The sequence below is a fragment of the Castanea sativa genome, chromosome 11 (assembly GCF_040712315.1).
Source record: "Castanea sativa cultivar Marrone di Chiusa Pesio chromosome 11, ASM4071231v1".
NCBI classification, from domain to species: domain Eukaryota; kingdom Viridiplantae; phylum Streptophyta; class Magnoliopsida; order Fagales; family Fagaceae; genus Castanea; species Castanea sativa.
Window position 1 is genome coordinate 12,459,948 of NC_134023.1, and position 26,388 is coordinate 12,486,335.

The following is a 26,388-nucleotide window of genomic DNA, read 5'->3' on the forward strand; positions in this document are numbered from 1 at the left end:
ATGGGTGCCATAAGTAAAGAGTCTATTCGGAGGAGTGTAGCACAGCTTGCTATAAAGCAGCCGCGTGTGGAGCCTATGGATGCAGCCCCTGCAGCTTCTTCGTCTTTACCCTCTTCCTCCTCTATCCCTTCTTCCTCATCTAGGGTAGCTGTCACCCTTGCTAACATCATGGAGCAACTTCAGCATATGCATGCTGATTTTGGTAGTTGTCATGACCATCTATCTGATGAGATGTGTCCGTTGAACACCAAAATCATTCGCATCACTCGTTGCCAATCTTGCCTTGGTGGTTTGCACCCTTACCTTCACTTGAGCATGCTGAGAAGTCCTCTTCTTTCGATGGTAGAGATAATGATGATGATGATGCTTTTGGGTTTGAGTCGGATGATGAGATGACGACCTTTTAGTGATACACCCTTTGTCACCTGTGACAAGAAGGGGGAATGGTTTTGTATAGATGAGAATAGTTTTATTGTTAGGGTGAGAGCTAGTATAGGATACACTAGATAGGGGAAGAGTGTTTAAAGTGTTTTGAGGGATGTAGTGACGTTTTGATGCCTTGATGAGTCTTGTTTAAGTGTTTCAGATAAGACAGGTTGCAATTATATCATGCTATGATCTCTCTTTCTACAAAGTTTTCAAGAGTTCGTTGTAGGGTTAGACTTATGTACTGTTGTAAATTATGGGACAGTTATGTTAGACTTCTCTCACAATTATTGTTTGAGGTTTTGTCACGAATTGCCAAAGAGGGAGATTGTTAGGGTTATATTTTATTGTAATTGGCTAATCCTTTGACAAAATGCACTTTACTAGTAATTGGGTAGATCTAAGATGGGTTTAGTACTTCAAGAAACATGTTGTTCAAGTCAAGTATTAAATACATGCAGATTAATCCAAGAAAGAAGTGAAGAAAAGTAGCTCATTAAGTCTCGACAAATAACTCGACAGATGCCTGCTATTAAGACTTAATGTGAAGCTCGATAGATAGCTTGACAATAGCTCGATCTATTAAGAATTTCAATTTCATAATTTCTAGATCTGAAATTCGGCCCAAGCTTTTTTATTTGTTTAGAGTTTCTTTTCTCACAGCTGTAGACATATATAGGGCTTATTTTATGAGCCGTCACACACGGATACAGAGACCAAAACACTTATTTTCTCTATGTGAAGCTATTGCATTTGTACGCCATAAGGTTTTGTAACTAAGTGCTTCTTGATCTTCATTGTTGATGAAGTGAAGAACTTTGCAGCCAACAACATTTGTACAAGTTGCTGGAGTTAGTCATGTACTAGGGTCCGCGCAAAAGATTAGTCACAAATTAGAGGTTTGTGCATCAAAGGAAAGAAGGCTACTGCAAGATCAAGTCCAATTGGGTATTGGAGCAAAGGTTCAACTATTTGTTGGCATTTTGGGATAGGTCAGGGTAGTTGGTAAGATTCCTTATACTTGTAAATGCTTGATTGTTGCTTTGTGAATTCTTGGGAGTGGTGACCTTAAAATCACCTGGTAAGGTTTTTGTCTTGCGAGGTTTTCCACATTTGTCAACAAATCACTGTGTCTAATTTATTTTCTGCTACACTTAGTATTTTTTGTGATTTGTTGGTGCCTTCACATTTTCCATGCAATTAATCTTAATTAATCAACTTGGATAGTTAAATAATTAACCGGGGTCAAGCTATTTTAACCCAACAATAAACACGGGATGAATGTAATATATTTTGTAGGTTTTGAAACATGATATTTTACATTCTCACTTTAGAGGGGCAAAAACATTCTTACCTTTTTGTGTTGTGTGTGCAGTACGTTAACTCTATTTATAAAGTGATTGTAAAAATCAATTCTATTTTTCAATGAATTATTTAACAAGTCATGTTTTTTATTCAAATTATTTATAAAGTTTGGTCACTTAATACACTTTTTTTATTTATGAAATTATTTACTCAACTAGAAGTCTTCACTTCTATGACTAATATAAATCATCTTAGTTAATGTATTATAGTCATTACAAATGAAAACCCCAATTTCATCAATGACTTTCAACAAGGGTTTTGAGTTTACAAAAAACTTGTGATTTAGATCTTAATTTCACATGAAAATCTTATTCTTGTGTCTAAATCACATACAATATATCTTATATTGACTATAAATCTATAAAATAATGTTCAAATATTCATGCTACAAACTTTCATTATATTATACAAAGATAATGCCATACAATTGGATTGTAGGCATTATCCAATTGTACGGAGTTATGTTTGATGGGGAAAGATAATGCTTACAATTTGATGGGGAAAGAGAAAAGATAGTATTTACATCCATGTCTAAGCATGGAATTATGGTTGATGCCAATGAATGCCTGACTCCGCTGAGTACAAAGAGAGGCTTTGCATGTTAACCATTCCTACAATACTCTTCTTTTTCGCAACCTCTACCGTAGGGGTTAGCAGGTTGCACTACAAAAAGTTAGGGCTATCTCAATTTTTTTAAACCGCCGGGATAGTCCCAAAAAGTACCGATATAGACCAAAAATGCCTATCCTAACACTTTTTTTCTCAGTGCTTTGTATTGCTGTGCAATAAATGTGGCAATAGGTCCGCCTGACCAACACTGGTGCTTTTATCTCTATTCAAAACATTGCCAAAGAAACAATAATAAAACAATCAACCTACCAGCCAACCAACGTTTGATATTTTAATTATTTAAAAAATATATATATATATATATATATATATATATATATATATATATATATATATAAACAACAACACATGTTTAACAAATCTCCCACCGCAAAACAAAAACTTCCCACTAACATAGCCAATAACTACATGTGGATAACCTACTACTTCTAGCAAAATACAACTACTACTAACCTCATAACACGTGCTTCACGCATGCGATATGTTTTTTTTTTTTTTCTTTTTTTTGTGTGTGGAGCAATTAGAGAAATAGGGATAAAGAGAAAGACAAAGGGAAAGATAGAGTAATATAATGAAATTTATTAAAAACAAATGGTATGTTCATACCTTTCTAATTAAGTTTTGTGTGATTGTCTTCCTTTGAAATTAGTTAGAATTTAGGAATAGATGTGCAGGAGTGGATTTGTTTTTTATAATATGAAGAAGATAAAGAAAGTGATAAAGAGGGAGAGACATGTAGATTCATAGAATGAAGAACAAAGAAAAAAAATGGTACTTATAACTGTAGTAGTGTTTTAGTGTTTCATAATGCGTTTTGGTAGAATTTTAAATTGGATAACTGTTTTTTATTTTTTGGATAACTACTTAGTAATGGGATAAGTTAAATTGTCTCTATTTACTACGATTATTTATACTATTATTTAAGGGGATTCCCCTATTTGGACATGATTTTTTTTTTGTTCCAAAATACCCCCAACGCTCTATAGTTTAAGTGGAGACAAAATTAAAGGATAGTCAAGCAAAAATACATATTTAATTTGCACTAAAATATTGCCTAAAAATTAGAAATACTCTCTATTAAGGTATTTGAAATTCTTCAACTACATAAACTCAAGTTTAAAAAAAAATCACTTTTTTTTTTACCGCTAATAAGTCTTAACCATTTCACATAAATAAATAAATAAAAGTCCTAACAATTAAAAAAAAAAATTATTATGATGAATGAAAATTATTAACTTACCCAGACTGTCAGATTTATTCCTTAAAACTTTTTTGAGTCATTTGATTTTGTGTGTTGTGTAGTTACTTTAGTTTTCTCTGAAAGAATCTCATATTTTTTTCTCTGTGACCAAAAATAGAAAGAATAAAAAAAAAAATTCTGAAAAAGAAGAGACACCCAACAGCCATAGAGCCATAGCCATGGAAGACCCAGTCAAGGAACAAACCCAGACTCCACTTCCTAGTATTCAACAACACCCTCTCTCTTTCACTTTATTTTTTTGTTTTTTAGGTACTAAGGTTGTGATGTTGTATGTTTGTTTGAGGATACATTGTAGGATCGGGGAAACCAAAGCTTCAACGTTACCCATTGTGCTCAGGGACTTAACTCAAGGAAGGAAAGCCACTGGCCCCTGAATTATCAAACCCTTCTTCTACTTTTGTATCTAAGCCATTGTACGATTTACTTACTATTACTCTCTTTCTTCATTTTTTGATGCTGTTTGGTATTGGATTTTTTTCTATATGACTTAGAATATATGTATGTACACACACACACACTAGCCTCAGAGCACTAGCGTGAGCGTGTGCTCAGAGGCTCTTCTATTTTTTGGGTAAAGGTTAATTTAGAGCATTTATTATAATTTGGGATTGCTATATTTTCCAATCACAAAAAAAACCTAGGGGTGTGATAAGTATTATGTGTGGTGAAATAATTTTTCATCACACCCCTCGGTCTTTTTTATGAATGAAAAATGTAGTAATTCCAAATTATAATAAATACTCTAAATTAACCCTTACCTAAAATATAGAAGAGCCTCTAAACACGTGCATGAACGCATGCTTAGAGGCTCGTAGTGGGTTATTTAATTAAAAAAAGTGAATAGTAGACTAGTCTGAGCGCATGCTCAGAGGCTTTTCTATTTTTGAGTAAAGGTTAATAATTTGTATTCATTATAATTTGAGATTGCTACATTTTCTAATCATAAAATACCTAAGAGTATGATGAAAAAAAATACCTAAGGGTGTGATTAGTGTTGTGTTTGTGGATGAAATATTTTTTTCATCACACTCCTATGTTTTTTATGATTAGAAAATGTAGCAATTCCAAATTATAGTGAATACAAATTATTAACCTTTACCTGAGAGCCTCTAAGCATACGCGTGAGTGCGTGCTTAAAGGCTAGTTACTTCTAATTTTCCCTTAATGTTTAACGTTGGAAAGAGAGGTTATCAAAAAATAAAAATAAAAACATGAGAGTAAAAAAATGCTATTAAGGAGTATATTTTTTAAACATGGATGAGGTAGAAAGTCGTTAGGAAAAAATTCTTTTTAAAAATTTAGCTAAAATTATGAGTTAAAAAGGAAAATATGTAAGAGAGAACGAGAGAGAAAAAAAGAAAAAAAGAAAAAGAAGAAGCTGAAACGTGGACTAGGCAGAAAGGTTGTTAGGGAAACTGTTTTTCTTTTTCTTTTTTTATAGCTAAAATTTAGGAATTTTTAAATTAACAATTTTACATTTCTAACCCTACTATTTAAACTTGCTAAGAAAATGAATTTAAGGGTACGCTACTAGTTTTCTGTGTGTAAGGGTAATCAAGAGATAACTAGACTTGTCTCACTAATGACATGTATCCCAATGGTGTCACGCCCCAAACCCAAAAAAGTATGAAGCCTGAAGAAAAAAAAAACTGTAGGGGATTTTTTATTATTATTATTATTATTATTTTTGTTAATGGTTTGGGGTGTTACATTTGAATATTTTGCATGGAAAAGAAATGCATCTTCAAACTCCCTTGATAATTAACTGTTATGACCCAAACCCAAAAGAATCCAAAAGCGTGAAAAAGAACCATCATGAGAAACTGTAGGAGATTTTTTCTAATGATTTGGGGTGTTACAAAGGGTGTCATCAAAAGAAAATTATTACTGGCTTCCCATGTGTAAAGAGACTCAAAAGAAAGGTTTTATAATTATTTAGTTTTAATAATTGGAAGGAGCCATTTGGTCTGAGTGTTGAGAGAAGTTTTGGTGTTTATGGGAAGCATTGGAAGGATTGATTCATACTTGATACCCACATACAACACACAAGTCTAATGTTCAATTAATATCTATTTCATTTGTGTTATTATACATGTTCAAATGTGATGTATGTATGCTCAATTGCATGATGATCAAACCCAAAATGTCGTTTGAGTATTTTATTTGTTTCTGGAAGTGATTTTTTTCCACTTTGGTCTTGAAAGTTTTCCTCAAAATGTCAAATTCTTTGGGTTGAAAAACTTTTTTTTTGGCCATTTCATGACTGCTTTCGCAAGTGGTCCTAAGTCGCAAAATTCTTAAAAAATTCCATGCAAAGAGTTTCGTGAGTCCTTTGCAAGTGGTTCGCAACTCAGACTTGACATGCAAAAATCTGCCCTGTCATTTGCACATTTCATGAGTAGGCTTGTGACTAGTTCGTGAGTCATTGACTCACGAAATGCAGAAAAAGACAGTTTTTAAAGGCACAAAATTTCAGTTCTCAAAATACTTTGTCTTTTTGCACTCCGTGACTCCCACCCTCCAAAACTCAAATTTTCTTCCAAAACTTAGCAAAATCCTTTTGGATTTCTACTCTAAGACTTCTCCAAGGTATTTCTAATCTCTTTTAATCTTTCAATTCCTTAATTTTGTCTTAGGTTTCTTAAAACCTAGGGTTGGGGTTTATTTTTGTGTTGGGTTAGGAAAACTTCATTTCTTGCAAATTTTTTCAATTTTTTGTTAGGATTAGTGCCCTTAAATCCTATTGTATGATGCTATGTATGACATTATGTATGACTTAATGTTGTGATTAATAAAGTTGTTTTATTATTATCTAAAATAATGGTAACATGAATATTCAGACATTATCATATATAGTCCATGAAATGCATAGTATGTTATTTTTGTGAAAAGTCACAGAAGATATAAATCACAAGTTCTTTGTAAACTCAGAATTTTAGTTTGTAGTCGGTGATAAAATTGGGCATTTCATCTGCGAAGACTATAACATATCAACTAAGATGATTTGTCTTCATCATGGAACTGGAGATTTCTAGTTTATATGTAGATATGTTTTAAGAGTTAAGACATATTGAACTGGACCGCTGTGAGATTTATTATTCTCCTAACGACTGTCAAATAAATAATAAACTCATAACTTATATTTACATGAACTCTTAATCCTAAGAGGATAATAGACCTGATTATGAACTGTAGGTTGTTTTGATATATCAGGAGTGAGGTCTAAAGTTATGGTCAAAACCTCAATATGTTGGGCAACCACATTTAATGTTGATGGAACATATATTCTCAAGATGGAATTCATAGTCTCTTAACGGAGATATAAAATATTCCTTGGAGATATAAAATATTCCATTGAGATAAGTTTAATGAGTTTGGTTATTCAGAGAGTTAGGCCTAACTGCTTTAGTAAGAAGTTACTAAAGTATATATTTATGAAATTAGATTTCATAAATATATGATGAATAACTTAAAGGATTAAACCAGGTAATCAAGGAATTAAAATGTAATAATATACAAAGTAGCAGTCTACATTCATGACTTTGTATTATTACGAATATTTTATGAAGGGGTTGCATGTACAATAAAGTTTTGGGATATAATTTATAAATAAGGCCTAGAGTGCAATTATATTTATATAGTGGTATTAAATATAATTAATAGTAACTTTGGACTTGTCAAGAGTTGACAGAAAAGCCTAAGGCCCATTGGAGCCAGTGTCTTATTGGTCCATTTTGGTCTCACTCCAAGCCACACACTTAAGCCCAATTGGAAAGGCTCAAAAGGCTAGCCTAATTAGATAATCAATTAGATACAAAGGGAAAAACATACAAGATTTTTTATGTGTGAAAAAGTAAGAATACTATTGTGAAATGATGTGTAAGAAGTGTTAGACACTTTGACATTTTTCCCTTTGAAAACTGATTGAGAGACCACACATCTTGGGTATTAGTGGAATTGGAGTGAAAATTGGAAGTGTTCCCAAGTGCTTATGATCTTCGGTTTTGAAATTCACCGCTCCAAGGTACACTCTATTATTCTCAAATTCTAAAACTTACATAGTACGTGTTAACATTTATGAATGAAGTAGATCTGTTATTTTTCCGTAGCGTATGTCTTGTATGCGATACAAACATGTTATTTTCCATCATTTTGTTGATTGTGCTTTGTCCCATTTTGTTTGTTGTTGATTGTGTTGGCCCCTTGTGGCATTTGAACATGTATTTAAGGCATATTTTATCATGTTCATGCATTTTTTGTCATATTGGGTTAGTTCAAGCATGCTAAGTGTTTGATAAAATGCTCCTTAGACATTTTTGCACTTATTTGGACTCTGATGAGTACCAAACTTTATGGATTCCCATGTTTACTTGATTGTAACATGTTTCTTTTATTGGTTGTGTATTTTACACACCTTGCCCCACATGTGCATTGTCATGCCTTGTTCATGCATTGCACATAGTCACCTCATACACACACCGTTGCTACCCTTACCATGCCTTGGTCCATATCTTGTTTCCTTATTCTTAGCATGTCATGTTTACCTTATGCTTTGTAGCATCTTGTTTTGTATTTTGTTTGAGCTTCATTTTATCATTCAGTTTGTACCCCTCATGCATCTTTTTCCTTATTCATATATTCTTTTTTTTCCTTCATTCTTCTTGGTCCCTTTGTCTATTCGTGTCAAAAAGGAGGAGAGTATGCTAGAGAGTATACCAGAGAGTATTGTCATTTCTATATGACTCTTGTGCACATTCTTAGGAGGAGAAATTCTATTTCTTGTGCACATTCTTAGGGGGGGAAATTCTTAGGGGAGATGCATATACCAAGGGGAGAAGACATTTAATATCAAGAAAAACATGTTTTGTTTGTTTTCTTGTTTTCTTTATAGTGCTTTGAGTAATATTTAGTATCTATGCTTTGTTGTTCTCATCGCATTGTGTTTATATGTTAGATATGCATACATTTTTTATGCCTTGTGCCTTATTGATTGCATGTTTGGATGATCATTAGCTTTGCTATGTGATCATTGTAGTCATTTCCATATGATTTTTTGGTGTTTGATCAAGTTGCTCTTATATGTTTCATATCATGTTTACTTGATCGCATTTTACTTGTTACATAATACTTGTCATTTTATTACTTAATTTACCTTGAGGGTCTAATGTGTTTTGTGCAAGCGTTTCAAGATACATGTGTATATAGTTCAAGTGCTTCACCGGTTTTAGATTTAGGTGTGAGTGATTTTTGCCTCTGTTCCCATATTCATGTTTTAAGTCTAGAGTTTGTTTAAGGATTTTGTTGCGGAATAGCCAAAGGAGGAGATTGTAAAGTTATGATTTACAACTATTTTTTATGTTGGCTTTAATTTCGTGTCAAATTTGATTGTAATTTTGTTCAATCATTTCATTGTATTTTTGTGAGATTTAATGCAAAGGCTGTGTGTGTGAGTTGGTGAAGAATTTGTGAAGATGAGGATTTTGCGACTAGCTCGCGACTGTTGACATGCAAAATAGGCCACGTGAGAAGCACATGCTGGAATTTGAAGAGTCTTTGACAGGTTGAATTTCGCAAGTCATTCGCGACTCAAGCCAAGTTACGAGTGACCTGCGAAACTCTTTGCCTGATTTCTTTTGAGTGTGCCTTTTCTCATTCCTTTACCAACACTATATAAACCCTCATTACCCATGAAATATAAGAAGCAAAAGGAGTATTCACAAGAAACTTTTGAGAGGGAAAACCCTGGCCAAACACCTGAGAGTTAGAGATTGTTTACCCACAATTCTCTACATCATTGTTCTAGAGTTTTCATTTACACCTACCTCTCCATCTACACATCCTTGAGAGGTTCTTAACCCAAACACTTATTTCACCCATTCTGAGTGTTGAGAGAAGTTTTTGTGCTTATGGAAAGCATTGGGAAGGAGCCATTGAGTGGCAGATGCAATCGAGCGGAATTGCGAGATCCAGTTATCAAATGAAGACAAGACTTTGAAAAGTCCATTGGTAGCAAGAGCTTAGAGGGCTCAAGTACATTGGATAGATTAGGCTTGGAGGGTCTTTTTGATATTCGTGTACTCCAACTTATTCACTAGTGGATCACTTTCCGCTTAGAGGACCGTGGAGAGGTTTTTCACTAAGTACTTCAATTTCCTCTTCAAAACATGTCTTGGTGTTCTGTTTGCATCTCTCAGATAAATTAGAGTAAAAGCAATTAAGTCGTAATTTAAAATCGGGGGTCGAAACAAGCATGTTTTCACACTAATTGAGTTTTCAATTAAAAAAAAAAATCATCAAGATCATTTTTGATGGGTTGGATTATTGGATGAGGAAGGGTTTGGGAGAAAGTTTCGGTTTCTAGTTTTGTTTTTTATGGATAGTTTACAAAGAGTTGGCTTTTTGGTGGGGTAAGGGAGCAATTGCCTTCCTCAATCCTCTGGCTCCGACTTTCGTTTTTTCTTGTGATTTGAGCAATTTTGGTGTTCTTGCTACATAACAACACGAGAAAGAATTATAAATAGAGAATGAAGGGATAATTAACTTGGTCTATTTAAAGTTATCAAAACAGTTATAAATTATATTTTAATCTTCAAAAATTACTAAAACAAACTAAATTTATCGAATTAAGTAAAACTATTAATTTCATATTTTGATGCGTAGTCATATACTAAAACTATCAATGGACCCAACAAGAAATGGACAAAATTATATAGGAAAGGCAAAACTATCATTGCATAGTTTATACTCAAGTTAAGGTTGAATTAGCTAAAATTACCAAATTCAAAACTTTTTCTCTCTTTGTCGATTTTCTTGGCAACCAAATATCAAGCTACGGTAAAAGATCGTAGGAGTATCTCAATCTATTTTGAACCATCTAACAATCTAAAAATTGATTGGTTGCTCAAAAAATGCAGGGACAAAAAATAGCATCGAAATCTCAAATTTCAGACTTAAAAGCATCGTGAACTATAAAATGAAAAGTTTTGGTTTTCTTTTTTCTATTTTCCCACCCGTTCTTTGCAACTAGACAGAGAGGGAAAGAATGAAATTTAGGGTTGCTAGGGTTCGAAGATCATAGATGAGAGGTTACCGTTAGTAAATTGGGGGTCACTAGGAGCGAATAGGCTATGAAACATTGTCGTCGAATCTAACCCATTGGTCCTATTCTTTGTTCAAATTCTGAAAATATTTTTTTTCTTTAAAAAACATGTAGTTCTCTTAATAATATAAGTATATTACTATAAATAAAATAAAATAAGTATATATTTTATAAATTTTGAATCACATTAATAGCAATCAGATTAGATGGTGCAAACAAATTTGCTTGTTTTAATATAAGAAGATATTCCTTTCTATTTTACATAACCACTTTTCAAAAATATCTGCACTAGATGATCTATTCTATACTCTATTTTATTAAAATGTCAATTTTTTTCTCTTTATTCACACACAACAACCATCATCCACTCTCTTCCTTCGTCCTCCGGATACGTAAGTACACAATAAAAAAACTAAATGCAAAAGAAATAGGAAGCAAGAACATGGTAGGAAAAGCAATAAAAGAATTTTATTAAGCTAGGAAAAAGCTATAAAGAGAAAAGGGTGTGGATTGTAGCTAACAAGCGACACCCACACCCCTAAACCTCAAATCCAAGGTATGGAACCAAGGAGCAGAATATTGGGTGCAAGAACACTACCTTGATGATTGTAGAGAGCATAGGAAAATATAAGGTGTTTGAAGGTGTTTGGATGTGTTTGGGAGAGAAATTCAAGAGAGAGGAGAGAGAGAATCTACCCAGAAACTACCTAAAACTTTTTTTTTTGGGTCAAAGGTTTGGGGGTATTTATACTGGAAAGGTGACCCTTCAACTGCTAGTGCACCTAGTAGGGCTGCTAGTAGAGGTGGAGCTAGGGCGGTAGAGGGGGGGGGGGAATTGACCCCCTGACTCCTCTAAAAGTTTCTCCACTCTACCTGTATCATGCCAAAAGTTCGCTTCTTTGCCCCACCTGCAATAGAAAAGAACAAAACACACTCCACGTCCACACTAAGAACTACAAACTATCACTGGAAAATAAAAAGCAACGAAACGCTCATTGACACTATTGATATCATATCTCTTTAATTTTTATTTTGACCCATTTACCTTTATACCCTTCTCACGAAGTAAAATTGTTTTATTTTGTTCTTTATACTAAATAAATTTTCAAATTAATTGCATTTTTAATACTGTCTTTTTTTTTTGCCCCCCCAGAACTTAAATTTTGAATCCGCCACTGGCCACCAGCCACCCTGCTGACATCAGTAGTTTCAACCTTTTCTTTTCCCATTTCGGATGCATATTTGAAGGTCTTCCTAGATTCGGATTGAGCTAATCTTGGTGTCCCAGGAAAGCTCTAGATGTTTAGTTTTCAGAACACTAAACAAATTGAAAATCAGACGGTCGGATAAAAAATTATGGCCTCTAGAAGCATGCTAACATGCTTTTAACAGTTTTCTGGATATCTCAACCATTTTAACTCCAATTTTGATCCATGAATAGTCTTTGAAAAGGGAATTTGATAATATTCACAATAGTGTTGGTCCTAACCCGTTTTGATAGTCAAATCAATATAAGGAATTTTGGTGCCCACGAGTGTTAACCTTGGGTCAAATTTGGTCAAAGTTGACGAAAATCACCAAATAGCTCGGGTTTGATGAAGAAACATAGAAAAATGTTATTTTGGGATGATTTTGACCGAATTTGACTCTTGGTCAACCATTGGTTGACCAGGGGCAATTTGGTCAATTTGGCCTGAAATGGCACTTCGAGTGCTCTGACGCCTGAACGAGTTCCGACACATCAATCTAGATGCTTTTTCGGCTCCATGGAGAGAAGATGATATTTTTGAAATTTTCAAGGTCTGACACGCAAATCGAGGGCAGACAAAATACGATATCTACAGTGTTCATTCTTAAATATACACACACACAATTAATAACATAATTCCCCTGCTTGGGTTTAATCATTTTGCGTACCAAAATATACTCATAAAAATTCTAAAATTACCAACCCTTTAGCTAAACTTTATTCCCACCAAAAGACAAAAAAAGGTTAAAAGAGTCATTTACCATTCTTCAAACTTACCTAAAATTTTGCTGCTGATAAAAAAAGCCACTACTGACATACGTTTCATTCTATTTGAATTCAAATACTTCAACACCCCACTTTTATAAATAAATATAAAAAAATCTATTTTTTATCTGTATATTAGGAGGATTCAAAAAGTTAGTTACATGTTAGTTATCTCTATATATTAGAAAGATTCAAACGTTAGTTACCTATTAATTATCTGATGTCTAAATTTTATAAATAACCCCCAATCTTTACAAAACACTACTTTAGACAAATAAATAACTTAGGGTATATAAGTATATTAAATTTAATAATTCAATGATATAATTTTTTTAATTGCTCCCTCCTTCTTGCTCATGTTCGGCTCCTTGCCCTTCATAATGGGCCACAACTATCTGTAATGCCAAAACTAAAGATCAAATTTTTAAATCCACTTAAAACTCATAACACAGAATTATCTCTATTTGCGAAAAAAAAATGCTCCAATTTATTTGCCAACCGACATTCCTTCTATTCTTCTTCTTCAAAATAATAATAATAATAATAATAATAAAAAAAAATAAATAAATAAAACTCTCTTAAAATTCAAAACTTTGCCAAAAAAATAATACAACAGTCAATCTACCAGCCAACCAACGTTTGATATGTTAATTACTAATTTTTTTTAAAAGAAAATTTAAAACAACAACACACGTTTGTTAAGTCTCCCACTGCAAAACAAAAACTTCAAACTAACATAGCCAAGAACTACATGTGGATAACCTCCTACTTCTAGCCAAATACAATAACTGCTAAGCTCATCATTGGTGCTCCGCACGTGCGATAAGTTTTTTTTCTGGTGTGTGTGGAGCAATTAGAGAAATAGAGATAAAGAGAAAGACAACAGGAAAGAGAAAGTAATATAATGAAATTTATTAAAAATAATTGGTATGTTCTTACCTTTCTAATTAAGTTTTGTATGATTGTCTTCCTTTGAAATTAGTTAGAATTTGGGAATAGATGTGCAGGAGTGGATTTTTTTTTATAATTTGAAGAAGAGAGTGAAAGTGATAAAGAGGGAGAGACATGTAGATTCATAGAATGAAGAACAAAGAAAAAAAAAATGGTACTTATAACTGTAGTAGTGTTTTAGTGTTTCATAATGGGTTTTGGTAGAATTTTAAATTTGGACTAGCCTCTGACCACGTGCTCACGCATGTGCTCAGAGGCTCTTCTATTTTTTGGATAAGGATTAATTTAAAACATTAATTATAATTTGGGAGTATTACATTTTCCAATCACAAAAAAAACCTAGGGGTATGATGAATATTAAAAACTGGAAAACAAAAAAGATTTCCCACATTGCTAAGTTTTACGCATTTTGTAATTGTTTTATGCGTGCTCAGAGGCTCTTCTATTTTTTGGATAAAGATTAATTATTTTATCACACATAATACTCAACTCACAAAATCTCTAAATTAAAACCCATACCTCCAAACACTCAACTCACCAATTAACCCTCTCGGCTGGAACTCAAGTTCTGCTCTCATAATTGTACAATGGTGTAAAATCCCGAAGCAGCCTCGATTAAAGGGTTACTATGAACACAAGACGTGTTGTAGATTTTTAACTTCCTTCACTTTTTATAGTAGTAGTTGTTAGAGATGTGGGTTTTTTATTTTAATAAGAATCTCAATTTCAAAATATATACATGTGTTACATTTTTTTTAACTTCCTTCAGTTATTTTAGTTGTAGTTATCTGAAACTCTTGTAAAAAAAAACATGTGTTTTTTTTTTTTTTTTGATAGGGCTGAACGTGGGTTGGGTTAGGATGTGGTATCCGAAACTCTTGTCAAAGATAACATTTTTTTTTTTTTTTGGTAAGAATCTAAATGTGGGTTGGGTTTTGACGTGGTATTTAAAAGTTTTTGGAATTTTTTTTTTTTTTTTTTTACTTTCAGTTTTTTTAGCAGCGTAGTTATCCGAAACTTTTGTTATAGAATTGAAAGTGGTTTTTTTTTTTTTTTTTTCTAAAAAAAAAAAATTGAACATGGGGTTTTTTTTAGGGAAAATTTGACCGTGGTATTTATTTTTATCCTAAACTTTTTATTTTTATGGGAGTTATCTGAAAATTTTGTTATAGAATTGAAAGTGGTTTTTTAAAAAAAAAAAAATTGAACGTGGTTTTTATTTTTTATCCGAAACTTTTTATTTTTATTTTTATGGGAGTTATCTGAAACTTTTGTTATAGAATTAAAGTGGTTTAATAAAAAAACAAAAACAAAATTGAAAGTGGTTTTTTTTTTTTTGAGAAACATTTGAACGTGGGTTTGAATGTGGTTTTTTTTTTTTCACATTTCTAACCCTATCATTTAAGTTTTACAAATTGATAAATTTGAGTGTATTTTGGACATCAAAATTGAGGACTCTTTAAAATCTAATCATGGACTCTTTAAAAAAAAAAGTGAGGAAATAGAAGATAAAGATTTTTTAGAATTTAACTCTGTCATGGACTTTTTAAAATCTAATCATCACATCATCAACTATTTAAATAAATAACTAAATAAAAAAAATTTAACGCCAAAAACATATACAATGATAGTAATAAAAAAAAAAAACTAAAAAACTTTAACGCCAAAAACATATACAATGATGGTAAAAAAAAAAGAAAAGAAAAAGAAGTGAGGAAATAGAAGGAAATCATTTATATTTTGATCATTAATAAGGGAGTATTGTAGTAACTATTTTTATTTAAATTCAAAATTTCAAATTACATTTAAAAAAAAAAAAAAAAAGTTAACGTGATACACATAAAAAAGAAAAAGAAAAAGAAAGCAGAACTCAAAGAAAGTCAATCATAAACCAAAGAAAAGAAAATAAAGAGGAATTTGTAAAAGATAGAACCTGAAAATTTGTTAGTTGAGTGCTTCTTTTGTAGCATAAGGCAGCCCTATCTTTGGATCACAATACCTACAACATGAAATGACAATTCATTAAGAAGTACAGTGGTAAAGTATATGAAGGAACCATTCATTTCAAAATTACATTTACAAGAAAAAAGAAATAAAAAGAGAGTTACTTGATACATAAAAAAAGAAAAAAAGAAAAAAGTAAAGCTCAAAGAAAGTCAATCATAAACCAAAGAAAAGAAAACAAAGAGGAACTTGTAAAAGATAGAACCTGGAAATTTGTTGAAACCTCTATCAATAAATGTCTTTAATCTGAAGAAAAAGAAAGGAGGATGTAGAACTAAACTAAATATCTTCAATCTGAAGAAGAATGAGAGATACAAAGTGAGATAGAAACTGCAAAGCTACGTGAGTTTGTGGGTTTTAAAGTGTAGGAGTTTTAATTTACTTATTTATCCTCGATAGTTGAAAACTTGTAAGTGGATATGATGAGGGTACTTTAGACATCCAAAATGTGGAATCCAAACAAGGGAAGCCCATTAAATAATAGTAAAAAAAATGAAAACTTGTAAGTAGATATGATGAGGGTACTTTAGGCATAAAAAATGTGGAATCCAAACAGGGGAAGCCCCTTAAATAGTACTAGCCTCATCACACGCGCTTCGCGTGTGCGATGAGGCTTTTTATTTTTTAAGTGGCCCTATTTTGCAGAAAAAAAAACTATATTTTTTTTTAATTATATATATATAATTTTTATTTTAAAAATCTAATTTAAAAGTGAATGAATCAATTTAAAAATTAATAAGAGAGTTGTCCTATTTTTTAGGCAATGTTTTAGTGGGAGTTAGAGTTGCATTTTTACCGAATTATCCTTTAGTTTTGTCTCTACTTTAATATAGGGACGTAGGGACATTTTTAAACTAAAAAATGTGGAATCCAAACAGGAGAAACTCCTTAAATAATAGTATAGATTTTTAGGCAATGTTTTAGTGGGAGTTAGAGTTGCATTTTTACCGAATTATCCTTTAGTTTTGTCTCTACTTTAATATAGGGACGTAGGGACATTTTTAAACTAAAAAATGTGGAATCCAAACAGGAGATGCTCCTTAAATAATAGTATAGATTATAGATTATAGATTATAGATAGATAACTGTTTTTTATTTTTTGGATAACTACTTGGTAATGGGATAAGTTAAACTGTCTCTATTTACTACGATTATTATTTATTTTTATTTCTAATTTTCCCTTGATATGTCTAACATTGGAGAGAGGGGTTATCAAGGGAAAAAAAAAAAAAAAAAAGACAACATGAGAGAGAAAAAAAAAATGCTTTTATGGAGTATATATTTTTTAAACGTGGAAGAGGCAGAAAGTTGTTAAGAAAAACTTCTTTTTAAAAATTTAGCAAAATTTATGAGTTAAAAAAGAAAATACATAAGAGAGAATGAGGGGAAAAAAAAAAAAAAACTGAAACGTGGAGTGGGCAAAAAGGTTGTTAGGGAAACTTTTTTTTTAGCTAAAATTTAAGAATATTTAAATTAGCAGTTTTACATGTGTAACGCTGCTATTTAAACTTGCTAAGTAAATAAATTTGAGGGTACACTACTAGTTTTTTGTTTGTATGGGTAATTAAGAAATAAATAGAGTTGTCTCACTAATGACATGTATCTCAATGGTGTCATGCCCCAAACCCAAAAGAGTCTGAAGCTTGAAAAAGAACCATCAAGAGAAATTGTAGGGGATTTTTATTTATTTATTATTTTTGTTAATGGTCTGTGGCGTTACATTCAAATATTTGACATGGAAAAGAAAGACATCTTTGAACTCCCTTGATAATTAACTGTGACAACCCAAACCCAAAAGAATCCAAAAGCGTGAAGGAGAACCATCACGAGAAACTGTAGGAGATTTTTTCTAATGATTTGGGAAGTTACAAAGGGTGTCATCAAAAGAAAGTTATTACTAGTTTCCCAAGTGTAAAAAAAAAAAAAAAAAAACGTTTTCTGAGCACCTCCCTTGTCCATTATTATTCAGTTAGCACCTAGCCTAGATTCTATTTAAAAAATAAGTATAATTATTAAGTTTTAAAATATAATACTCTAGGTTATTTATAAAATTTTTTCTCTCTCATCTTTTTCTTTTTTGCACGTGTTTAACTCTATCAAAAATATGCTCAAGTAGATATAATCGCAACAACAACAACAAAAATAAAAAAAGTTAGAAAGTGTAAGGAGAGGTGATGCCTAATTTTATGGGATATAGAGAAATGTAGTGAAAAAAAGGTTTTTTTTTTTATATTTTTTTTTAGTTTTCTTGAAATATATAAGTTTTATTTAGAGTCCTCGGCTTAAATGGATTGGTAGCCCCTTAAAGAATAGTATTGATAGACAACTTACATTTTCTCCACTACTGTCATTTATATTTTTACCTTTGTACCATTTTTCTTGTGAAAATAATGAGAAAAGTTTCTGAAGTAGTAAGGTTTGACTCGTTTTCAAGAAAAAGTTACTCAAGAAAATAAGTTTTTGGATATACTACAAGAAAATTCACCAAAGCAAGTTGAGAGGCCATGTTAGCCAAATTGTTTCTCTTCTCTCTACTTGCATGACGCTCACCACTTTGAAAACAACAGTTTTTGAAGAAAAAAGATTTTGGAAAAGAGGTGGTTTGGAGAGAATGATTCTCTTGGGTTTTCTTTTAAAGAAAGGAGCTTAGATCCAAAAATCTCATGGCTTTTATTGAAAAAGTTGTGAGGTGACAAAGTTTGTGCTAAAAACCTTTTTGTGAAAGCAACAATTGTTGAAGAAGATTTTGGAAGAGAGAAAAATAATTCCCATGCATTTTTCTTTAAAAGAAAGGATTTTGGATAAAAGAAATCCTATGGGTTTTGTTTAGATGACAAGAGTTTTGAGAAAAAAGATTTGTATTAAAAACATCTTTGTGAAAGCACCAATCTTGAAAAAAACAAAAGAAATGATTTAAAGATAATTAAAGTTTCCATGGATTTTTATTTTAAAGAAAGATGTTTGGAGCCTAAAATCCCATAGTTTTAATTGAGATGATAATTTTTTTATGAAAAACAAGTGATGTTTTTAAAACTCCTTTTGTAAAAGCATCAATTTTGAAGACCTTTTATAGTAAATGTTATCGAAACAGCCATAATTTAAATTTAAATTTTCAAAAATCGCTAAAAAAATAAACTAAATTTCTCAAACTTTGTAAAACTTTTAATTTCAGATTTGGATGCATAGCCATATACTAAAACTATCAATAGACCCAACAAGAAATAGACAAAATTATATAGGGAATGAAAAACTATCAATTCATAGTCAATACTCAGGTTAAGGTTGAATTAGCCAAAATTACCAAATTTAAAACCTTTTCTCCCTTTCTCGATTTTCTTGGCAAACAAACATCAAGCTATGGTAAAAGATTGTAGGAGTATCTCAATCTATTTTGAACCATCTAAAATTCAAAAAATCGATTGGTTTCTCAGAAATTGCAAGAACAGATGATATCATAGAAATCTCAAATTTCATACTCAAAAGCATCATGAACCATAAAATTGAAAATTTGTGGTTTTCTTTTTTCTATTTTCCCACCCTTTATCTGCAGCCAAACAAAGAGGGAAAGAATGAAATTTAGGGTTGCTAGGGTCTGAAGATCGTAGATGAGGGTCACTATATATGAAGCAATAGGGCTACTAAACATTGTCGTCAAATCTAACCTATTGGTCCTATTGTTTGCTCCATTTTAGAAATTCTCAAAATATTTTTTTCTTAAAAAAAAAACACATGTAGTTCTCTTAATAATATAAGTATATTCCTATAAATAAAATAATATTTATAAATTTTGAATCACATTAATAGAAATCAAATTAGGTGGTATAAAAATTTTTGTTTGTTTTAACATAAGAATATATTTCTTTTTATTTTACATAGCCACTTTTCAAAACATCCATACTAGATTATCTATTGGAGATTCTAGCCTTTTGCCCTTATTGAGCAAAATATTTGGCAATATGCCCCTGTTTTAAAACTATTTAGGTTCGTGCCCCTGTTTTGAAACCCGATTTTAATTAAATCGAGTTTCAATAAAAAAAACTCGATTACATGGAACTTGAGTTATGCCAAATGAAACTTAAAAAAAAAAAAAAAAAAAAAAAATTTGCATGGAACTCGAGTTCAAGGAGCTTGAGTTCCATAAAAAACGCCGCTATAGACTCCTTGAATGCAGCTATATGTATACTTAAAAAATAAAAATAAAAAAACTTGCAAGGAACTCGAGTTCAAGGACCTCGAGTTCCATAAAAAATGCCGCTATAGACTCCCTGAATGCAACTATATGTATGGGGTGATCAAACTTAAAAAAAAAAAAAAAAAATACACTACTTGCATGGAACTCGAGTTCAAGGAGCTCGAGTTCCATAAAAAAGGCTGCTATAGCACTAAAAAACGCCATTATAGGTATGGAACTTGAGCTCTATGAACTTGAGTTCCATGCAATCTTTTTTTTTTTTTTTTTTTTTTTTTTTTTTTTAAGTTTCATTTGGCATAACTCGATTTTAAGCCAATCAGGTTTTTGATTAAAACTTGATTTTGTTAAAATCGATTTTCAAAACAGGGGCAAGGACCTAAATAGTTTCAAAGCAGGGGCATATTGCCAAATATTTTGCTCAATAGGGGCAAAATGCCAGAATCTCCATTATCTATTGGCAAAATGCAAAAATGACCCTCTAACTTTTAGTCTTTTTCATTTTAGTCCTCTAACTTTCAGTCTTTGTCATTTCAGTCCTCTAACTTTCAATTGTTATCAATTTGGTACTCCGTTAAACCCCAGTTATGTCTTGCCGTTAATTGAGTCAAAACGACGTCGTTTTGGATTTTTTTTTTTTTAAATAAATTTCAGAATTAAAACAAAATTTAAAAAAAAAACTGATGTTAAAAAAAAAAAAAAAATTTACTCGGTCAAAATTGAGGAATCATCCCACACCCAAATCCCTAACTTAGAGTAATTGGCAAAACGATTACACTAGGACTCACCTTTTTCATTTCTCTCATTCCCAAACAAAGCTCTTTCTTCTTCTTCTTCTTCTTCTTCTTCTTCTTCTTCTTCTTCTTCTTTACTATTTCAAAACTTTTAATAATTATTTAATCAATCTGAACACCACCGAGGAGGTCGAAACGCCATCGTCGGGCTCGTTTTCAACATCTTCATCGTCATTCTATGTAGCCGGGTTAAATACTAGTGGTGGGTCAGGTTCGAATTTGGTGGTGGGTGCATCAGCTTCAGCTTCGTCTTCGGTGTGTTTGGAACTATAGAACTTGAATCGGCGACGAAACGAAATGGAAAAATAATCGAGGTGATTATTACGACGGCAATAAAAACCCTAGTGTTTTTTTGGGGATGAACGCAATCGATGGTGGATAATGAAGTTTTAGTTTTGCTTTTGGTATTGAATTCTTGCAGAAAATGCAAAAAAAGAGATGGAGAGATTTTTGGGTTTTTTTCTCTGGTCAAAATTCAATCCGAGTGCTGTCGATCGTGCTGTCAAGGAGAGAGAGAGAGAGAGAGAGAGAGAAATATAATAAAAGAAATCTTTTTAATATCAATTTTTTTAAATTCCGAAATTTATTTTTTAAAAAAGTGCCAAAACGACGTCGTTTTAGGTCAATTAATGGTAGGACATAACTGGAGTTTAACAGAGTGCCAAATTGACAACAATTGAAAGTTAGATGACTGAAATGACAAATACTGAAAGTTAGAGGGTCAGTTTTGCATTTTTGCCTTATCTATTTTATACTTAATTTTATTATAATATCAATTTTTTTCTCTTTCTTCACACACAACCATCATCCACTCTCTTCCTTTGATCTCAGGATACGTAAAAAATAATTAAACAAATAAATGCAAAATAATAGTGTCAACATATGTTTACATAATTTTGTAGCTATTGATTGATTTTAGTATTTTATACAATTATATATATGGACTAATGTAGAAGGTTTTGGTAGTTAGTAGGGAAAATGTGGATTTTTTCTTTCTTTCTATTTTACAAAAACTAATGTACGTAAATGCTCTTCAAAAGTTATATTTATAAGCACAGGACGAATGTAATATATTTTGTAGGTTTTGAAACATGATACTTTACATTTTCTCACTTTAGAGGGGAAAAAACATTCTTACTATTTTGGGGTTGTGTGCGTAGTACGTTAACTCTATTTATAAAGTGATTGTAAATATCAATTCTCTTTTTTCAATCAATTATTTAACGAGTCATTTTTTTATTCAAATTATTTATTAAGTTTGGTGGTTTAATAGAATTTTTATTTATTAAATTATTAATTCAACTAGAAGTCCTCACTTCCATGACCAATATAAATCCCATTTAATTAATGCATTATAGTCATTACAAATGAAAACTCCAATTTTATCAATGACTTTCAATAAGGATTTTGAGTTTACAAAGAACTTGTAATTTAGATCTTAATTTCACATGCATATCTTATTCTCGTATTTAAATCACATACAACACATCTTGTTGATTATAAGTCTATAAAATAATGTTCAAATATTCATTCTACAATAATGTCTAAAAAAAGAAACTTTTATTATATTATACAAAGATAATGAAATACAATTGGATTGTAGGCATTATCTTTGATGAAGATAGATAATGCTTACGATTTGATGGGGAAAGAGAAAACTTAAAATTAGTGTCTAGATTGTCTTATTGACATTTGACCCTTTCAATTTAATTTGTGGTATTGAATGTTGACAGAAAGTGTCAAATGTCAATAAGACAATCTAGACAATCTATACTATTAATAACAAAATTCTCTTATTTGGGTTTAATCATACTTGTTAATTATCTCTATAAATTAGGACGATTCAGAAAGTTAGTAATCTATTAGTTATTTGATATCTAAATTTTCTAAATAACCTCTAATCTTTACAAAACACTACCTTAAACAAATAAATAACTTAGGGTATATAAGTATATTAAATTTAATAATTCAATGGTATAATTTTTTTTTAATTACTCTCTCCTCCCTGCTCACGTTTAGCTCTTTGACCTTCAAAATAGGCCACAACTATTTGTAATGCTAAAAGATCCAATTTTTAAGTCCTCTTAAAATTTACTACCTTAATCTCAATTTGTTTGTCTATGACAATATTTTGGGACATTTCAAAATGGAATAGAGGACAAACAAACTAGTACGGAGAGAGTATAACATAGTACTAGCCTCATCACACGTGCTTCGCCCGTGCGATGAGTCTTTTCTTGGGTTTAGTGTCATAATTTTTCATTCATCTTAATTTGAAATGTTTATTCCTTTTATCCAATTAAACCCCACGCATAGTGATTCTTATTTTGGACATAGAAAATACGTTCATTAAAATGAAAAAAAAAAAAAAGGCAGTACAAACAGATGTGAAGAAAAAACAATTCAAACACCAACATAAATAAATAAATAAATCATTCAAAAGAAAAAAAAAAGTACATTAAAAATAACTTTTTTTTTTTGTAATTCAAAAATAAAGAAGAGATTAGCTGGAAAAAAATAAGTTTCGCTTTCTTCTCACGTAAGGTGAGTTTTTTTCTCTACATATGAGTCTCCTTCTCACTTTCTTTGTGAGTCATACTTGTGTGCTTTATTTTTTCTCTGGTTGTTTTGTTTTATCAGACTTCTTTCAGTTTACGTTTTTCAGACTTCTTTCAGTTTACGTTTTTCAGACTTCTTTCAGTTTACGTTTTTAAGTATGGATTCGGATTTTGTTCAAAAACTTAAAAATATTACTTTGACGGAAGAGGAAGGAGAGGTTATTAGGGTTGGGACAGTGCATAGAGATAGGATGTTGGAAGAATGCTCTCTCAGTCTATTGGGGAAATTTCTCACAAATAGGTCCTTTAATCAACATGCTGCCAAGGGCTTATTGCGTTCTGTGTGGAAGATGGGCTCAGATGTTCGTATTATTGATGTTGGAGATGGTGTTTTCCAATTTAAATTCTCCATGGAGAGCCAATTGAAGTGGGTTCTATCAAATGGTCCTTGGAGTTTTGAAGACCATCCATTGGTGCTGTGTAGATGGGAGAGGGGTATGACTGTTAATTCTATCAGGTTTACTTCAATATCGATGTGGTTTCAAGTGTGGAGGCTTCCTTTTGATCTGTTGTCCGAGGAGGTAGGGAGAGATATTGGTAATGGATTGGGTACGGTTGTGGAGGTCGACTTGAAAGCTTTTTCATCTGTTCAAGCCCGGTTTCTGCGAGTTCGGGTAGAATTACCTTTGGAGAAATCGTTACGCCGTGGTTGTGTTATTGCAAGTCCTGAAGGGGATAACATCTGTGTTGGTTTCAAATATGAAAGACTAGTTGGACTCTGTTTTAAGTGTGGGAGGATCGGTCATGAAGCCAGAGTTTGTTCCTTTCAAGTTGATCATCAGCAAAGTCTCCCCTACGGTGAGTGGTTGAAGGCAGGTTTCCGTAAATCTTATTCGACTGCAAATACTGGTAGTAGTGCTGAGAGGAGGACGGTTGACATGCAAGAACGTTCAAACCATGGAGTTTCACCTAAGCAATTTAACAGGGGTACTGTGAACCCGGCGATAACTGATATTAGTGCGGGTTTAGTGCAAGATCGTCGCCAAGATGAGGGTGGATATTGTGTTGATGCGCCGGTGAAGGGTGGGGCTGAAAGTGGTTTGGCGGCACAGGTTAGTCCGATTGCATTAATTGCTGGAAAATATCCTCCTGATTTTGAGGAGTTAATTTCTGAACTTGATCAAGCTATCCAATCAGAGCCGGTTATTTTGAATTCAAAATCTATCCAAGTGGAGCAGTTGAAGGGTAAGAGTGTCATCTCTTCTGACTTGGTTGACATTATGGTAATGGAAGAAGATTTAACTTCTTGCCAACGTGGTTCAAAAGGCAGGGAAGTGGAGCAAAGAAACCTTACGGGTCTTAAGGAGGCTGATTTCAGTTTTGAAATTGGTAAGGGGAGTGGGAAAGTATATAACAATTCGGCCGAAGGTAGGCCCAAGCGAAGTGGAACAAAAAACAATAGTGAGCTGCTATCTTTACAAAGCCCACTTTCTCTTGGCTCAAAAGATGCTTCATCTAAACAGCCCATTTCTATGGAAAGTATTTCAACGGCTGGTGCAGAGATTGGGCTCACGAAAAAGACTTGGAAAAGGAATCAAAATAGGCCACGAAATCCTTCTAATTTGGCTCTTCCTAATTTACTTGGCCCGAAGAGGAGTAATAGTGTGATCTCAAGTGAAGCTGAGAAGGCAGAGGAGACAGAATTGGCAAAGAAGAAAAATAAGGTGAGTAACAGTGATGTTTTAATTGCTCTTTCTACTGTTGATCAGAATTTATCGGCGGAGGTTGCTATGCAACCCCGTCGGGCATTATGAATCTATTGAGTTGGAACTGTTGAGGGCTTGGGATCCAGCGGACAGTTCGTGCCTTGGAAAAGGTAATCAATAAACAAGATCTTAACATTGTCTTTTTAATGGAGACAAAATCTGATTTTGGATTGGATGCTTAAGGTCCATGATTGGTGTAAATACAAAAATGGGTTTATTGTGCCTAGTAGAGGAAGTAGTGGTGGGTTAGCTTTATTTTGGAAAAAAGAGATCAGGCTTGATATTCAGACTTATTCTCACTCACATATAGATGCATGGGTAGATGGTGGAGATGGTATTGGTTGGTGGCATCTCACTGGATTTTATGGTGAACCTAATACAGCTAAAAGAGGGGAGTCATGGCAAAAACTAAAACACTTGCGTGGGACATCCTCCTTGCCGTGGTTAGCAATTGGAGATTTTAATGAAATAACTAGTATGGCAAAAAAGGAAGGGGGAAGTACAAGAACAAGACAGCAAATGAAATATTTTGTTGACACTATTAATTGTTGTGGTCTTAAAGAAGTTTGGTTTGTGGGACCAGTGTTTACTTGGTTGTATCAAAAAGTGGATGGGTCCCAAATTAGGGAGAGGTTGGATAGAGCTTTGGCTACGGTGGAGTGGTTTTATTTATTTCCAATGGCTAGGCTTACTCATCTTTCCTCCTCAATTTCGGATCATTCTCCTCTCATTCTTCAGTTGTTTGCAAAACCAAGAAAAAAGAGGATGGGTAAGGTTTTCCATTTTGAATCAATGTGGTTAAAAGACCTTAGATGTGAGGCTATTGTGGAGGAAGCTTGGGAAGAAGGCTTGTATGGAGGGTCGGGTAATGTCCTTAATAGATGCTTAGAGAGTTGTCAAGCTAGACTTAAGGTGTGGAATGGCAATGTATTTTGTAATGTGGGAAAAACAATGGTAGAACTTCATAAAAGAATAGAATGATTAGAGCTTCAACCTTCAACACCGGATATGATTCGATCTTTGAAGAACACTAGAATTGAATTGAATTGTTGGATGGATAAGGAAGATGATATGTAGAGGCAAAGATCAAGAATTAGTTGGCTACAATCAGGGAATAGGAATACTAGGTTTTTCCATGAAAAAGCTTTTGCAAGGTACAAAAAGAATTTCATTGAGGGTTTGTTGGATGAGAAGGGTAGGTGATGAGCATGTGGAAGAGTTGACGGTGCAGTATTATGAGAGGCTTTTTACTACTAGTAATCCTACGGAGTTTGAAGAAATTTTAGATGCAGTCCAACATAAAGTCGCCCCAAGGATGAATCAACTACTTG

At 32.5% G+C, this 26,388-nt stretch overlaps 1 protein-coding gene across 1 annotated transcript; it reads left to right on the plus strand.

Moving 5' to 3' along the window:
- LOC142616087 (uncharacterized) lies at positions 1-26,038 on the plus strand. The gene is made up of 3 exons (XM_075788973.1): positions 1-342; positions 23,399-25,075; positions 25,241-26,038. The coding sequence occupies exons 1-3, from the start codon at positions 1-3 to the stop codon at positions 26,036-26,038; spliced, it is 2,817 nt and encodes a 938-aa protein (XP_075645088.1).
- Positions 26,039-26,388: the final 350 nt, after the last annotated feature.

Excerpts from the sequence above, each read along its gene's own strand:
- LOC142616087 (XM_075788973.1), top strand. The coding sequence starts at position 1 with ATGGGTGCCATAAGTAAAGAGTCTATTCGGAGGAGTGTAGCACAGCTT. Across the intron at positions 343-23,398 it reads GAAGTCCTCTTCTTTCGATG|ACTTCTTTCAGTTTACGTTT; the intron begins GTAGAGATAATG and ends TACGTTTTTCAG. Across the intron at positions 25,076-25,240 it reads ATCAGAATTTATCGGCGGAG|GTCCATGATTGGTGTAAATA; the intron begins GTTGCTATGCAA and ends TGGATGCTTAAG.